Raw genomic sequence first — 17,723 nt, 5'->3', positions numbered from 1 at the left:
TGGACAGAGGAGCTTAGGAGGCTACAGTGCTTGGGATCACTCAGACACAACAGAGCACACACACACCATGACACAGTAGAGGCTATCATTTGGCAGACTACTAGGAAGGCTCTCTGCAGAAAGTGTTACCTGCTATAAAGAGAGATATGGAGCCATCAGTATAATGATCTCAGATGTCCCGACTTCAGCCCCTGTCATTTTGGAGGAAGCTTTGCATCCCAGGTGTGATTAGTGTGATCTCAGAGAAGTGCGGGGAGCAATGGCCCATGTTTACTGTAAGAGATGGGAGGGTTTCAATGTATAAGGACTTTCTCATGGTCTGGTAAGGATCCCACGTAGAGCCAGGGCTGCTAAAAAGTTTGCAAGGAAGAGATAAGGGCATTGTTTAAGGCTGTTTGGTTTCCTTACAGGTCAGAGAAGCACTTTAACTATGAAAAAAAAAAAGAGAGAGAGACAGATGTAAAACAGCATTTGGGCCAATGAAGATTACCTTTGTACTTACCTGAATGACTGTAACAGTCAGCTTTTGCTAGGGTATGCTGCTGTAACAAACAGTCCCACAATCTCAGTGGTGTATTTCTCATTGACATTACGTGCTGACTTCAGAATGGCTGTGGTTCTGACCCCCATGTTTTTCATTCCAGGACCCAGACTGACTGAAGGAGCAGTGCTTTTCTTGGCCTGGGTCATTATGGGGCAGAGAGACAAACACAATAACTCCTGAAGCTTCTATTGGGAAGTGGTATGTGCGCGTCACTCATATTTAATTGGTCAAAGCAATGAGGTGCAATGTCACAGAAGGGACAAGAAAATGACAGGAATATAATTTACACAATTTACCACAGCTACACAGAACCCTAAGATTAAAAGCTGATGGTTCTGAAGACAAGAGACCAAGAATATATCATACAAATTAGATTGACAAGTGCAACTTGAAGCAGGAAAAATATGAGAGTAATCTGCTAAAGAAAGAAATATGAAAAAATCAAGGATTTCCCTGGTAGTCCAGTGGTTAAGGATCTGTCTCCCAGTGGCAAGGGACTTGGGTTCTATCCGGGGTTGGGGAACTTAGATCCCACAATCTGCAGGGCAACTAAGCCTGCTCAGCCCAACTACTGAGGCCACATGCTCTAGAGCCTGTGCTCTGCGACTAGAGAAAGCCCAAGTGCTGCAATGAAGATCGAACCCACACCACCGCCCCCACCCCCCAAAAAAAGAATCAGAACTTGCCTAAAAAACAAAGCTTAAAAACTTCAGAAATCAAAAGTGTATACAGTGAGGAAAATTTTGATGTCTTTACCGACAAACCAAAAATCAGACTAGCAAACAAAGCAACCAGAGAAGTGTGTTGCTTCAGACACAGGCCCACTGAAGCCCACCTGTTTTGAGGATCATGGATGCGTTTTGGCAGGTCACACAAGGCATTTAGAGGAGAAAATGGATCGAAAACAAGCACTTCCATGATTAGCATCATCGGTTGCGCTGGCAATGCTACTCTGTCACGCAGTGGCCACCAAAAGCTCTACTCAGCTTTTTTGCTTTACCTCCAATGCTGTCTTTTCCCAGAAACTTTCCTTGATGACTCCTTTGTGTATGAATTGCATCTTCCTTAGATGTGATGGTACTTGTGTCTCTATTTAATATATTGCCTTCATTACAGTTAATGATTTACTTCTACCTCCTCACCCCCAAGACAACTGTGAATTCCTTGAGAGCAGAAACAGGATTTTATACATTTTAGGGTCTCCCATAGTGCCTAGTACAGAGAAGTGCGCACAAAGGAACACAAATCATGGTTGTTGAAGTTCAGAAATTGAGGATCTTGTTTGGAGTCTCTTGACAGGCAAATGCTAGCTCCATTCTTGAGGTGTTCCCAGAGCATACGTGCATAAAAGAAGAAGGTAATGATTGTTAATGACACTTCTAGGGCTCAAACTCACCAGTACAGTAAGAAAGCCTTGGTAAGATAGGCAAAAGGGGAGAATAGATTGGGAGCAAAGGGTTGTGTAAGTGAGAGGTTCTGTAAAACAATACCAGTATCTCTTTGTTCTTGTGCCATCAAGATTATTTTGTTCCTTTTAGGTGTTTCTATTTTTCTTTTCTTAGTATAAAATAGTAATTAGTTACATAGGTCTTAGTTTCAATAAATTGTTTTAGGATGTGGTTTGATCTTAGTTATGCAAACACTGGAAGAGAGCAATATACAGTTAATTTAAGGACTTAAATATATTAGGCTGAAATGCATTATAATGATACAGAGGGCTATGTAGAATACTTATGTTCATAATATAGAGCATGAATATTTTTAGACTTTCTGATATTAGGTTTAGGTGTGCTTGTTCTATTTTGTAAATCAAGGAATTGGCCTATATCTTTGATCTATGTGTTTAAGTTTTCATGGTGACAGATACCTTATAATAACTAGAAATAGAAATTCCATCTTTAGTGATAATACAGTATGGGGATCTGAGAAGAGAAGGTCTTAAGGTGCTATTAATTAGCAGAAATCTGAAGCACACAGTCTCAAAGCAATTAAGGCTGTTAATTGAATATGTGGATGCATGGTGGAATGGCTCATATGTTGTTGGGGAGGGTACGATAGGCTGGCAGAGAGCAGTTACATTATACACATTAAGTTGAAAAATTCACAGAGAACAAATATGGGTAAATATACATTTGTCTAGTAGTTAACTGGATTTATGAATGGTGATACATTGTGGGGTATATGCAAATTTGTCTTTGAGAAGCAAAATCCAGCATTAACTATTCAATCTTTCAGCCTATCTGTGGGGAGATATGGCATATGACATATGGCATACCTTTTACTCACGGAAAACTGAGCTTTTCTAGGAGATTTTGCTGTCTTCTGGTTTGGCAAACATCTCTATAATTCACATGCTCCTTTAAATGAAATTGGTGGTCACACAATGGCTGCCACCTAGCATCCATGCAATTTTGGGGGCAGAGGGGAGTGGACATTGTTGATGAGCTCAAGGTCTCTAACAGATCCTATTATCAAGATCCTCCTGGGTTCTTTGAGTTGCAGCATTTGATGAACCTATGAACCTACTTCTAAAAGGAAACTTAATTGAAATGCTCAAGACTATGAAACTCATTATCAGAGAAATGCAAATCAAAACCACAATGAGGTACCATTTCACGCCAGTCAGAATGGCTGCTATCCAAAAGTCTACAAGCAATAAATGCTGGAGAGGGTGTGGAGAAAAGGAAATCCTCTTACACGGTCGGTGGGAAGGCAAACTAGTACAGCCACTATGGAGAACAGTGTGGAGATTCCTTAAAAAACTGGAAACAGAACTGCCATATGACCCAGCAATCCCACTGCTGGGCATATACACCAAGGAAACCAGAATTCAAAGAGACACGTGTACCCCAATGTTCATCACAGCACTGTTTACAATAACCAGGACATGGAAGCAACCTAGATGTCCATCAGCAGATGAATGGATAAGAAAGCTGTGGTACATATGCACAATGGGGTATTACTCACCCACTAAAAAGAATACATTTGAATCAGTTTTAATGAGGTGGATGAAACTGGAGCCTATTATACAGAGTGAAGTAAGCCAGAAAGAAAAACACCAATACAGTATACTAATGCATATATATGGAATTTAGAAAGATGGTAATGATAACCCTGTATGCGAGACAGCAAAAGAGACACAGATGTATAGAGCAGTCTTTTGGACTCTGTGGGTGAGGGCAAGGGTGGGATGATATGGGAGAATGGCATTGAAACATGTAAATTATCACATGTGAAACGAATCGCCAGTCCAGTTTCGATGCATAATACAGGGTACTCGGGGCTGGTGCACTGGGATGACCCAGAAGGATGGGATGGGGAGGGAGGTGGGAGGGGGGGTTCAGGATGGGGAACACATGTACACCCATGGCGGATTCATGTCAACATGGCAAAACCACTACAATATTGTAAAGTAAAATAAATAAATAAATAAAACAGATTAAAAAAAAAACAGAAAGAGAAATAAAATGTTCTTTTTAGAAGAACTTAAGTAGAAAGTGGTTAATATTTGGGACAGTGCTCATTATTTTTTAAGGCTATATCTATCTCCCCCATTCCCCTCTGTCCCATCCCCCCCCCCCATCCCCCACCCCCGCCGCCCCCGTGCATGCTCAGTCGTGTCCCAGTCTTTGTGACCTCATGGACTGTAGCCTGCCAGGCTCTTCTGTCCATGGGATTTCCCAGGCAAGAATACTGGTGTGGGTTGTATTAGGCACACAGTCCTAAAAATGCGAGGTTAACCTGTCCTAGGTAGGAGGTTGAAGTCATTCACGCTGGATTGAGGAGCATATTCAAGAGATGACTTTTCGGAGCAGGAAAGTTCCTGTTTGTTATGTAATATGTGTGTTTCATTATTTACACGATTTCCCTGGGCGATTGGGAGCTGTGTACACAGCCAGCTGCGTCCGAAGCAGCAACCCAGGCTTGAAATAAAACTAAACAGCCTTCTTTTATTGCCTTTCACTCCTTATGCCTTTTTTAAATGGAAAAATTTCCCTAAATTACTTCTCTAGATTAAAACAATTTTTTTCCCTTAAATATTTGTAGGAACTATAGGCTTCCTGGAAATTTTTCTGTACTCGTTTCCACTGGTCTCTAAGGATGAATTAAATTAAAAAGTGAATATTCAATGATAAAGATTCGGAGCGGGAAAGTTTTTTGGTTTTGGTAAGGGGTTCTCAAGCCCTCTCTCATCGGGGTAATTCATTTCTCTTCTCCCGACCCCCTTCGTTCTTTGTGGTATTTCCTGGAGTCAGATGACAATACATAAGGGTAGGGAGCCCTGGCCAAGGCTCTGCGCACTGGGTGCTCAGGGCAGACCCCGGGGTTCTAGAAGGAAGGCGCGGGAGCGGGGTGTGTGCGTGTTGCGGGGAAGAGGGGTCCGGTGTGTGTGTCGTTGGGGGCGGGGTCCGCCGTTTCCACGGCTTCGGCCCGGAGCCCCGGCCTTTCCCTGCGGTCCACCGCAGGCCCGGCCCGAGCGCAGGGGCGGTCCCTCCCGTGCCAGCCCCGCCCCGGTCGGGTTTATAACCTGCCTGCTCGCGCTCCTTGAGCCGCAGCTTCTCTTGCGCTCCTGCTGCAATCGGGTCGAGAGTCCCCGGCCCGCCGCCCGAAAGACTTCCGCCTGGCACGCGCGCGTGCTCGCATCCACATTGCCCTTCACCGCACGCTCTCACACTCATCCCCGCTCACACTCATCACCCTCTCACACACGCGCGCTAACACTTACGGGAGCGCTCCCCCTGGAACGTGCGCTCACACTTCACCGCTCACACCCACTAGCGCCCCGGAGCGCTCGCCCTGCAGGGGCGCGCAGGCACCGCCGGCGAGAGCCCGAGGGGACTCACGGCCTCCCCATGGCTGACCTGAGCTTCATCGAAGATTCCGTGGCCTTCCCGGAGAAGGAGGAGGATGAGGAGGAAGAGGAGGAAGGTGTGGAGTGGGGCTACGAGGAAGGTAACCCGCCGCGCGTCCTGAGGCTGGCCCGCGGGGTGGGTCCCGCTGCTCTGGCGAGTTCCCTGCGCCTCCGCCGCCCCTCTTTCTCACGTGGGTCCCCGGCCCGTTTAGGGGCAGCAGGTGCTCCGGGTAGAGCGGGCTTCTCTGGAGCCCGACCTTGGTGCCGGGCAGCGGTTGGCATCTGCCCCAGTCCGGTGGGCGAGCCCGAAGGCTGCGTTGGTGACAGTTCCATCTGGCTAGTAGCCAGAAGAGCAGCCTTAACTGTTACTGAACACCTTGAGAATGCAGCGTTACTGAAACTCTTATTTTCTTTCTTTGAAAAAAAAAAAAAATTCTTTGGTTTACAGCGTTGTGTTAGTTTCAGGAGTACAGCAAAGAGATTCAGTTATACAAACGCATATATTCACTCTTTTCCAGATTCTTGTCTCTTATCGCGTCCGTGAAACTGTTTCTTGCTTGCCTGCGGGGAGAAAGTATCTATTTGAGCTACTGAGTTTTCTAGAAGGATGCTGACACCTTTCAACTTTTTCTGAACAAGTCCTAAGTTTTTGAGCTGAATCAGTGGGCCTGGCAAGATGGGGATTGACCTTGTATAAAAAAGTTTAGTTTCCTAAAATGTATCCCTGAAGGTGTAGGACTCCTGATGGAGCTAACAACTGGTGCTGATGTTGACTACATATCTGCAACAAATGTAGAGTTTATAACTTGCATTATGCAAATATGGAAAGAGTATTATCTATATTTGCATGATATATATATGTATATAGGAGTATGTGTGTGTGTGCTCAGTTGCTAAGTGATGTCTGACTCTGCAACTTTATGGACCGCAGCCTGCCAGGCTTCTCTGTCCATGGGATCTCCCAGGCAAGAATACAAGAGTGGGTTTCTATTTCCTTCTCCAGGGGATCTTCCCAACATAGGGACAGAACCTAGGGATCGCATGTCTCCTGCTTGGAAGGTGGATTCTTTACCCCTGAGCCCCCCAGGAAGCCCTGTATATATGAATATGCACACTTCAAACTACTGTTTAAGAAATTTTTACTCACTAGCATTAGATTTTTATTTTTTGACTCACACTAGGAACACTGAAAGTTACAGGAATTTTCCAAGTACTTAACATAATTGCACTAATGAACAGAGGAAATTTTTGTGGTATTGTTTCTTTTTCCAATCACTTAAAGATGATCTGAATTTCCTAGAGCCATAAATTAGTACCTCTATGTAGGCAAATAGAACATTTTGTTAGTCTGGGACTCTGAATGTGATATTTGATAACATTCGATCATTCAACCTATGAATGCAAAAATGCACACACTTTGTTAATACCATGTCTTCTATAAAGCGACAGTAGTCATTGCTTTCTTAATAATGGCAAGGATCATAAACAATGTTTAAACTAGTTTTCACATGTTAAAGTTTGCTGTAACTTATTTTTTCAATCCATTCTAAGTTTGCTTCATTTTGTCCTCAGGTGTTGAGTGGGGCTTGGTGTTTCCGGATGCTAATGGGGAGTACCAGTCTCCGATTAACTTGAATTCAAGAGAAGCTCGATATGACCCCTCACTGCTGGATATCCGCCTCTCCCCGAATTATGTGGTCTGCCGGGACTGTGAGGTCGCCAATGACGGGCATACCATTCAGGTTATCCTGAAGTCGAAATCAGGTATTTTAGATGTTTCTGTGTGCTTCTTATTAAACTAGAGGTCATTGCCAAACTAATTTAGCTTGCATGACCTTAATGGTAGGACTAACCTAGCTCTATTGTCAGGATACCTTTATATACCGTAGCATGCTTTTTGGGGGAATTATTTTCTGAAACATTTTGCAAGGATGAAATTATGAAGGTGTCAGTTGGTTGTCCCATGTTATATGATGTTATTGGAACAACCTTAGTTGGTCAAATTCCAGCTCTGTGAAATTTGAGGAAAAGTATATACAAATGTATGATGCTGGAGCTCCAGACAACTCATTGGTAAAGTCCTTGATGCTGGGAAAGATTGAGGGCAGAAGGAGAAGAGGGTGTCAGAGGATGAGATGGCTGGATAGCATCACCATGCAATGAACATGAACTTGGTCAAACTCCGGGAGATGGTGAGAGACAGAGAGGCCTGGAGTCCTGCAGTCCGTGGGGTCTCAAAGAGTTGGACATGACTGGGCGACTGAGCAACAACATACACAAGTATACGAATCTTCGTTTTGTCCAAAGTGTTGATTAGCTCAAATCATTTAGATAATTATAATTCTGTCTTACTGCTTTGTAAAACTGAAGATTAGCATTTATTGATATAATTTGGCATCCAAGATAGACTTTTCAAATTAAATTTACTATATTAATATATAATTATATATAATATAATTAATAGTAATATAAATGTAATTAATATGGCAAGAAGAATTTTAATTAATAGCAGCCAAAATCAGTCTCTAAACTCAGTGAAAGATTTAAATGGCAAACAAAGCTCTTAGTTTTTATTTTTTTAACTCTCTTCCTCCCTTTTGAACCTATTTGAAATGGATCTGAAATGTTTTTTAGAAAAACTATTGGATAATTGCCAAGGAAATTGCTTTTTTGCTTAAATATAGGGGGAAAGGAGAGCAGAATATTTTAAAATTAGCATTAATTTCTGGCTTTTCATAGTGAATACTAACTATACTCCATGGGAAGAATGTAAAACTAGGAATGTGTTGAAATATTGGGAAGTATTTAATAAACAGAGACCAACTGTACTCAAATTAATTCTGAATCGATAAATTTGATATTTCAAGCCATAAAATCTTTCAGTTTAATGTTAGACAGGGCAGGTATTGATTTCCAACTATGAATATTTTATTCATTGTGAATATTCCTGAGCTTTAATTTAGAGTCTTCCCAGCTACTCTGAGTCTAGACGAGGTATGGATATTTCCCAAAATAGAATCTAAGGTGTAGTCAAAGAGACAGAGTCAGATATAAACTCAAACTTAAGTCAGGTTTTTTTGGGGGGAGGGCTATGATGGGACATCATGTATTAATTTTAAAATACGTAATAAAATTATTGAATGCTGACTGTCCTGACATAAAAAACATATTAAGGTAATGTTGGTATTACACTGTAAAGTGTATTGGGTTATGTTGACATACTGTTTCATTTCTGTAAATAAACATTTACGTATCTATACAACTAACATGCATTTCACATCAGGGCATCATGGTGACTGAGTGTTGGTTTGTATACAGATGGGTAAGATGGTTCTTGAAGATTCCTATTAATGACAACATAGTCCTCTATGGTGTCAGTGTAAATGCAACCTGGTGTTCTAAAAGTGTCACAAGAGTGTAGAGGAATGAACAAGTCCAAATGCTATCAATTAAGACAGTTTGTGTTCATTCCTGCTTGAAGATCAAATTTACTCCATCAGATTGAGTTTGCCATGTTTTTTCTGGTGCCTTCTCAAGCATTCACAATTTTCTGTGGCCCCCTACTGCACCCCCAAACAGAGCCCATCAAGCATTGTTTCGACTTTTCTGCCCACACGGTCCTCCCCTGACCACCGAGGAAGAGTTGTCTGTGTTTCTGTCTGGGCCTGTTTTGGCGCACACACTCTGACCCCTTCCTCCATCCTCTTTGAAGACCTTGCTCCATCAGATGCCTGTCTCCTTTCTTCCACTACAGTCAGTCATTTCTTAATTGTTTCTCCCTTTTCAGTGTTTCTCCATACTTAAAAAAAAAAAAGTAAGAAAGAAACATGTGTCTGGAGCAGTTTATATTTACCCACGTTCTATCCTTGGGTCGGGAAGATCCCCTGGAGGAGGAAATGGCAAGCCACTCCAGTGTTCTTGCCTGGAGAATCCCATGGACCGAGGAGCCTGGCAGGCTACAGCCTATGGGGTCACAAAGAGTTGGACCTGACTGAGCAACTGAGCACATGGAAGTTTTGCCCCTCATCATCCCTGTATACTTAAATTATAGTTGTTATTTAAATTAGCTCAGTGTTTTTATTATTATGACTGTGCAAATATTGTTTCCAGCTGAGGCTATGTTGTTTCCTTTATTGAATAATGTGGGGGGCCCCACCCCTGGCGTTAGTGTATTTTTGTTTGATTTTTTGTTTATCCATCATGGTTTCATTTCCACACTCTCTGACGGCTGGCAGGCACATCTTCTCCCAAGACATTCAGAAAGTCCTTTGAAGTCCTTCTGTCCCTCATATCCACCCTTCTCTCCTCCAGCCCACCTGGACTGCCATTGCCTGCAGCATCCTAGATCTCAGGCCTAAGAAGTCCATTGACCGTCTGTGTGTTCAATCCCATGTTTGCTCGATGATGTGATCCTCTTTTGAGACTGTTGCCTCCTTTCAGAGAGTTTTTGGTTTATTCCCTCCCACAGTTCATCTCCTAGTAATTTGCTGAGAAGAAGGCCTTGTGAGAGTAAATATTTAGATACCTCGTGTGTCTGTGTGCTGGGTGCTTGGTGGGCCCCAAAATCAAAAGATAATTGTCTTTTATTTCTCAGGAACTTTCTTATATTATTTAATTGAGAAGTTTTCTGTTTTTTCCCTCTTTTTCCATTAACTCTTTTTTTTAGTCTTTTTTCTTCTATTTTGTTAGATTTCCTCAACTTATATCTTTCTATTAAACTTCTACTCTCTTGTATTTGTCTTCTAATTGTCGTATATTTATCTCTAATCTGTTCTTAAATTTTTAATTTCTAAAATGTGGTGCTTATTCTATGAATTTTAAAAATTAAAAAAAAAAACTACCAGTGTTTATTTCTTGATTACAGGATCTTTTTTCCTGTTCTGTTTCTGTTTTATTTTGGGGTTCTTCTTCTGTTTGTTTTGGTCTCTCTGTCTTATGCTGGAGGTTCTTCTCAAATGTCCAGTGATCTTTGGCTTTGTTCACGTTTAGTAATGGGTCTAAAAGTCGAGTTAGAGGCTCTGCATGTGGGCAGAGATTGAGGTCTGGTGGCTGTCACAGTAACGCGGTTATGTAGGAGCAGGCTGTGTTGTTGCAGGAGCCTTTGTAGGTTTATGGATTTCTCCGGGGGAAGCCGTGTGATGGCTCACACCTGGCTGTCCGTATGCTGGTTGTTGCTCGCAGGTGAAAAAAGAACCAGAGGGTACATCGACAGTTAATGAACCTACATTGACACCTCATCAACACCCAGAGTCCATAGTTTACATTAGGGTTTGCTCTTGGTGTTTTTGAGCTTGAACAAATGTTTAATGACATGTGTCCACTATTGTAATATCACACAAAATGGTTTCACTGCCCTAAAACTTCTGTGTTCCTTTTGTTCTTCTGTCTCTTTCCCCAGCTCTTGGCGATCACAATACTGTGGCCATCCTTATACTGGCTCTGTAGTTTTGTGTTTTTCATGTCATGTGGTTGGAATCATACATTTTACAGGCTTCTGCTTGGCTTCTTTCACTTGGTAGGAATGCATTGAAGTTTCCTTGGATCCTGTTTTTTTTTTTTTTTTTTTTTAATAAAAAATTTGCAGAATAAGCACAATTAAAATTTTTTTGGGGGGGACTTCCCTGGTGGTCCAGTGGTTGAGTCTTCACTTCCAATGCAGGGAGTTGTGGGTTTGATCCCTGGTTGGGAAGCTAAGAGCCCACATACCTTGTGGCCAAAAAATCAAAACATAAAATGGAAACAGTACTGTAACAAATTCAATAAAGACTTTAAAAATGGTCGATATAAAAAGTCTTAAATGTTTTTTTGTTTTGTATTAAAAAAGAGTACAGAATTACTAAAAGAAGTTACGACAACTGTAGTATAATTTAAATACTTCCACTTATTAAGTGAAAGCTTCTAGCATAATCCTTATGGTGTAGTTTCCTTAGATAAGTGTGCTTAGTCGCTCAGTCGTGTCCAACTCTTGAGACTGCATAGACTGTAGCCCGCCAGGCTCCTCTGTCCATGGGATTCTCCAGGCAAGAATACTGAAGTGGGTTGCCCTTTCCTTCTCCAGGGTATCTTCCTGACCCAGGAATCGAACCTGGGTCTCCTGCATTGCAGGCAGACTCTTTACTGACTGAGCTATGAGGGAAGCCCTTAATAACCCTATCTGGGGTTTTAAATTTGAGAGATGTCATGAGCACAAATATTTCACTCCAGACCTCTTGCTGGAAGTTCCCAAACCAAGGTCATTGATAAGCTCCTCATCCCACGATCAAAGGACCACTTTAAAATCCTTATAGTAAGTTAATTCTGCTGCATTTGCAGTGGAATTTTTGGAAACTCTTTCTCCTGTTGGTCTCTATGACGCACCAGCTCTGGATGTTTCTTCTTAATTTTGACTACCTTTCCTCTGCCAGTTCTTCATCCCCCATTATCATTAATTGATGGAATTTCTCAAAGTTTCCTCTTCGACCCTCTTTTTGAGAAGAAAATAGTCTGATTGTGTAGGTGATACAATAAGGCAGCAGATGAGATTAGGAAGGTGACTGAATCACAGATTCACTGAATGGGTTGACCCCCAGGAGGCCACCATTCCAGCCCCCGATCTCAGACCCTCTGGCCAGTAGCTGCATGTCTTCAGCTTGAACAGCTCAGGAAAAGATATTCATGCCTCACTGAGAGAGGATCCATTTTGCTTTCGAGTGAAACCACATCAAAAAGTCCTGGGATCTCCGTCATCGCTTCTGTTGTGGAATTCTGGACCTATACAGAACACATGTAATTGTACTTTCTTCTTTTTTTTATTTTTAAAATTTTATTTTAATATGTACTTTTGGTTGTACTGGGTCCTCCTTGCTGCTTGCAGGCTTTCTGTGCTTGTGGCAGATGGGGCTACTCTCTAGTTGTGGCGCATGGGATTTTCATTGCGGTGGCTTCTCTTGTTGCAGAACACACACAGGCTGTAGGGCGTGCAGGCTCAGCAGCTGCGGCACACGGGTGTAGTCTCCCTGCAGCATGTGGGATCTTAGGCCTGGCATCGAACGTGTGTCCCTACGGTGGCAGGCGGGCTGGACCACCAGGGAGGTCCTGCAGTTGTACTTCCACATGACGTTCTTTAAAATACTGACTACAAGATCATACCATGAAATTGCTATTTTTCCTTTCCAGACATAATTAGTTCCTTCAGCTGGTCCTCAAATGATAGCCCTCCCTCCATGAATACATATTTATTGATCATTTACTACCTGAAATACAAATTATCTTTTCTCTTCTTAGAGAAGTTCGTGTAAATGAGGACAACTAGGAGAGCAAAACTTGAATTTCTTTATGATCATATTTATTATTAGCTGACTCTGGGGGACTTAAATTATCTGGACTGTCATCTTCATCTGCTTCACTTTGCTTATAGACCCTGCTTAACTGGCCTCCTCTCCCTCTTGTTTGATGTTAGCACTGCATTTATGAGCTGATGATATTTATTCTTTAATGTGCAATAAAGCTATAGGTTAAAAGCTAAGGACTGTTAAACATATTGATTGTTGCTTTGAAGACTTCAAATGTTAAAAGAACTGATTAATACTATTTTTTTAGAATGTTTTATGAATACATTTCGGATTCCTTAAAAATTAAACTGAGGTCATAAGATCTTTAAACCTATTGAGAAGTGCTCTTTGATGACCTAGAGGGGAGGGAAGGGAGTGGGAGGGAGGCTGCAAAGGAAGGTGATATGTGTGTACTTACAGCTGATTCACATTGTTGTACAGCAGAATCTAATAGAACATTGTGAAGCAGTTATACTTCAATAAAAAATAAATTAAACTTATAGAGAGTGAACTTTAGGGACCTCTCATCCTTTGGGGGATGCATCAGGGGTCATTGGTGTTGGTCTTCCTGAATTTGGGGTCATGACTCCATCAGGCTCTGTCTCCTGGTCATGCTGTCTTTGTCTGGCTATGGCTGCAGCTTTCTCAACAGTTGGGCTTGCACTTTGCTGATCTACCATCTATGCAGACCTAGGAGTAATATTTTAATCCCATTTTTTCTTTGGCTGTGCCTCATGGTATGCAGGATCTTAGTTTCCAGACCAGGGATGGAACTGGTACCCCCTCTGCAGTAGAAACACAGAGTCCTAACCACAGGATCACCAGGAAAGTCCCAGACTTGGGAATAATATTTTAAAATGCAAAAATATTAGCCCACTGCTTAAAAACTAGTGATGATTCTCCAAGATAAACTCCAGCCTGTCTGCATGGCCTGCCATCTGCCCACCCCAGCCCAGCCAATTTCATACCTTGAGGCCTGCCTTTGGCCATTGGACAACTCTGACTTTATTCTCTTGGCACCCATTCTGGCCATTTCCCACCTCTGAGTCTTTCTGAGCCTCTTCTTTCTGCTTCTAAAGTATAGTTTCTCACTTCTACACTTAGCAAATGGCAACCCACTCCAGTACTCTTGCCTGGAAAATTCCACGGACTGAGGAGCCTGGTAGGCCACAGTCCATGGGGTCACAAAGAGTCGGATATGACTGAGTGACTTCACATAACATAACATAAGACTTGCTTAGCTGTCACCTCCTCCGTAAAGTCTTCCCTGACTTACTTTCTAACTGCTCGCCTCCCCCCACAAACCCCACCTTTGGTTTTGGCTTGGATCCTGCTGGGTTCTGACTGCCTTGTGCATTTTCCTCTGCTCTTTTTTTTTTTTCTTTTTTACTTCTGTCCTTAGTCATGTCTGATTGTTTGCTACCCTTTGGATTGTAGCCCACCAGGCTCCTCTGTCCATAGTATTCTCCAGGCAAGAATAGCAACCCACTGGAGTGGGTTACTATTTCCTCCTCCAGGGGATCTTCCTGACCCAAGGATTGAACTCCTATCTACTGCATTGCAGGTGGATTCTTTACCTGCTGAGCCATTGGGGAAACCCCTTTCCCTTCTGCCCCGATGGAATCACTTTTAGTTCCTTCAGCACTGAGAATGCTTTGCCAGTGCAAGGGTATATCCTTCCTTTTACACACTCAGTGGTCAGCACATGGCCAGGCATGGAGTCCATCTCAAAACATGTGTGTTGAACTCAAATGAAATGAGGGGGACTCAACCTTTGAACTCTCTGGCAAATCTGTTTTCAGCAAAGGGTTATAGAAGCTTAGATAGTTTCAGGGGAGTGTGTATGTGTCACGTCTCTATGGGATTCTCAAATTTTGCAGAAGCTTCTGAAAGGAACTCTTTTATGTCTATAAGTGTAATAGCCATGCCTATCAGAGAAAAAGCGTTCAAGACAAGGGAGGTGGTAGCAATGGTAACAGTGTATCCTGTGTCCTTTTCACAAGTTTGTTATTCTCAGGAAATGCAGCACATCATCAGTGTGAGTTTCATGTTTCATTGTAATTTTATTGAACGTGATGATACCACAACTAATAAACCTGCCATCAGATCAGATCAGATCAGATCAGTCGCTCAGTCGTGTCCGATTCTTTGCGACCCCATGAATCGCAGCACGCCAGGCCTCCCTGTCCATCACCAACTCCCGGAGTTCACTGAGACTCACGTCCATGGAGTCAGTGATGCCATAGAGTGACAAAATATCACTCAGCAAAATTTGATATTCATAAATGCAGGATAAGTGTTCTTCTCTTGGTATGACTAGTTTCTTGTAGAGCAAGTAAATGGTCCAAAGGAAGAATAATGCTTTGAGAGGATGCTGCCAGATGGGTGAAATAGAGCTGCTATTTATTTGTAGTCTGTAAACACAATCATTTGTGGGGGATGAACGGGTAATGCTTTTACCTGGAACCTCATAAAATTCTGAATTCAGGATATGTCAGTTTTTATGGCTTTGCACGGCCCTGTGATTTTAGTGTGGTTTAACTTTGGATTATTTGTCTGCAGCTTGAATGGTACCAGAACCAATTCTTGGCTGACAGCTTCCCCTTTGTCACCTCTCCCTGGGGACCAGGCTTGGTTAAAACGCTTCCCTTCTTTGTGTTCCTTTCAACCCCATAGAATGAAAGACCCTGAGGATCTGGTTTCATTAGAATTTTCTTAAGCATGAGGACCGTGTAATGACCAAAAGTGAAAGTGTTAGTTGTTCAGTCTTGTCTGACTCTGCGACCCCACCAGGCTCCTCTGTCCATGGGATGCTCTAGGCGAGAATACTGGAGTGGGTTGCCATTCCCTTCTCCAGGGGAACTTCTCCACCCAGGGATAGAACTTGAGTCTCCCACATTACAGGCAGATTCTTTACTGTCTGAGCTACTGGGGAAGCCCTGTAATGACCAAATAAATATCACAGTAGAAGTCTGATCTTCATAAATATATACATTTGCATTTCATCCTAGCGGATGTAAGATCCATGAAGCCAGTGAGTTTTGTCTGTTTTGACAACATCCATGTCTCTTAAACACCATATACCTACTACAGTGTAGGTGATCAAAAAGTATTTGTTGAAGTATTTTTCAGTGAAACCCCTGTGGGCCCGGAACTTCTCTTCAATAAAACATACATCTGTGCAGTTTGGATTTTCAGGGCATTTAAAAATATCATCTCAATTTCCAAGTTTTAATCTGAGGAAATATTGGCCACTAGGCAGGTGGGAGGTACAGGTGAAGCTCAGAGCTCTCTTTTCTGCCCCTGAAGTCACTAGCAGGATCAGCTTCATCCGCTGTGTAAGAAAATACTAGTGAACTGCTCTGTAACGGTTTCAGAAACTCTGTGTGTGTGTTTGTGTGTGTGTGTGTGTACCTGATGAAAATGTTTTGGGCAAAGGTATTTTTAATCCTTTTTGTTTCACAATGCTCCCGTTTCTTTTTGCTTAGCCTTGTGGAGCTAAGCCTCATCCAAGACAATTTTCTGCTCTTTTTTAAGAGTGGAGTGTTAGAATCGTGCCCCCCCCATCCTACCCCGTGAATGCCCCAAAGCCTTAGGTCGGGTCATAGACACGTAGGGTGAAGGGTGCTTCCGTTTCAGATGGTGCAGGCTGGGGGGCAGCAAGCAGGAGACTGATCTCGATCTTAGGGAGACAGCAGCGAGCAGTGGCTTGAAGTGGGATCTTGGTTCCCTGTCCAGTGTTTTGTTGCTTCAAGACTAGATGTATTTTCCATCATCCTTCAGAGTGCCCTTGTTTGGGACGGAGTTCTAGGTTATCTCCAGAAGTGAGACACAGAGACAGGGCCCCATGGAACTAAAATTTAACATTTTAAATATTGTGAATATTTTATCACAGTTTTATTTTATTTGCATTTATGTGACACTGGATGATAGATGGCTTTTTAAAAATTGTGATTTCATTGCTAAAAAACCAGGTTGGCTTAATAATAATTGGCTTCATGGGTAATTATGCCAGCTAACATCTGTTCTCTCAATTGAAAGTGTGCTTGTGTATGGATTATCTATAAACAATGTTTAATTTAGTGATAAGTCTATAGAAAATTATTGGTCAGTCTGAGACTCAGGTCATATTCTTGTCTCCTGATCAATGCTAAGTTTAAGTCTCAGGGGAAACTGTGATAGCTGCTGTGTTTATTTCCTGTCTGCTCCTATGCCTAAAATATATAAGAAGTTAACATATACATGTCATTCTCAAGTATTTTAGAGTTTCTGAATGTCTGCTGTATCAAGATGATAGTATGAATTCATCCCAAAGTAGTTATACTCTCCTCATTTTGGCTATGTGAATTTAATCTGTAGAATTTATGAGACCTCTTGGCAAAAAATGTCCCCAAATGTTTATAATGCTGTGCCGATGAATGTGTTTGAGATGTAATTAAGTAGAACTTATTTTCTTTTTCCAGTTCTATCAGGAGGTCCATTGCCTCAAGGACATGAATTTGAGCTGTATGAAGTTAGATTTCACTGGGGAAGAGAAAACCAGCGTGGTTCTGAGCACACAGTTAATTTCAAAGCTTTTCCCATGGAGGTAAGAAGAACAAATCAGCTTGAACAGCACTAAAACTTTGTTGTTCATGTAGAGTATTTGGTGATTTACTGAAAATGATTTAGTTTCCAAGTAGCTGTGTAGTTCTTGAATTTGATCAATTTGTATTAAAATAAAAAAGCTTTTGGCAGCAGAAGAAACTTCCCATTAGCCTTAATGGGCCTGGAGAATGCCCATGGGCTGTTGGTTATAAAGGTAATCTATGCTGTTAAGTTTCATCATTGTATTATTATTATTGTAAAAATTCTATAGATTCACCAGGTCACTTTTGTGGATACTATGAATGGATGATAAACAGAAAACAACTTTTGGAGAAACTTCAATGGTAATTAAAAGTCTAGTTTAGCTCTGATTAAAATTGGTGAGTTGATTTATTCATCTCAAGTAATTAGAGGGAGAGAGAGAGATTTT

General features: G+C 42.0%; 1 protein-coding gene across 2 annotated transcripts in view; it reads left to right on the top strand.

Annotated features, from left to right (window-relative positions):
- Nucleotides 1–5,085: 5,085 nt before the first annotated feature.
- CA8 (carbonic anhydrase 8) overlaps nt 5,086–17,723 on the top strand; it is an 84,393-nt gene continuing 71,755 nt past the window's right edge. For both annotated transcript variants that reach the window (XM_027561038.1, XM_027561037.1), the window contains exons 1-3: nt 5,086–5,497; nt 6,969–7,160; nt 17,170–17,294. In XM_027561038.1, the coding sequence (XP_027416839.1) occupies nt 5,398–5,497; nt 6,969–7,160; nt 17,170–17,294 (417 nt within the window). In that variant the 5' untranslated portion in view covers nt 5,086–5,397. The remainder of the gene's footprint in view (nt 5,498–6,968; nt 7,161–17,169; nt 17,295–17,723) is intronic.

Source organism: Bos indicus x Bos taurus, chromosome 14 (genome assembly GCF_003369695.1).
Source record: "Bos indicus x Bos taurus breed Angus x Brahman F1 hybrid chromosome 14, Bos_hybrid_MaternalHap_v2.0, whole genome shotgun sequence".
NCBI classification, from domain to species: Eukaryota; Metazoa; Chordata; class Mammalia; order Artiodactyla; family Bovidae; genus Bos; species Bos indicus x Bos taurus.
Note: the sequence above shows the minus strand (reverse complement) of the source record. Positions and strands in the feature narration are given on the sequence as shown.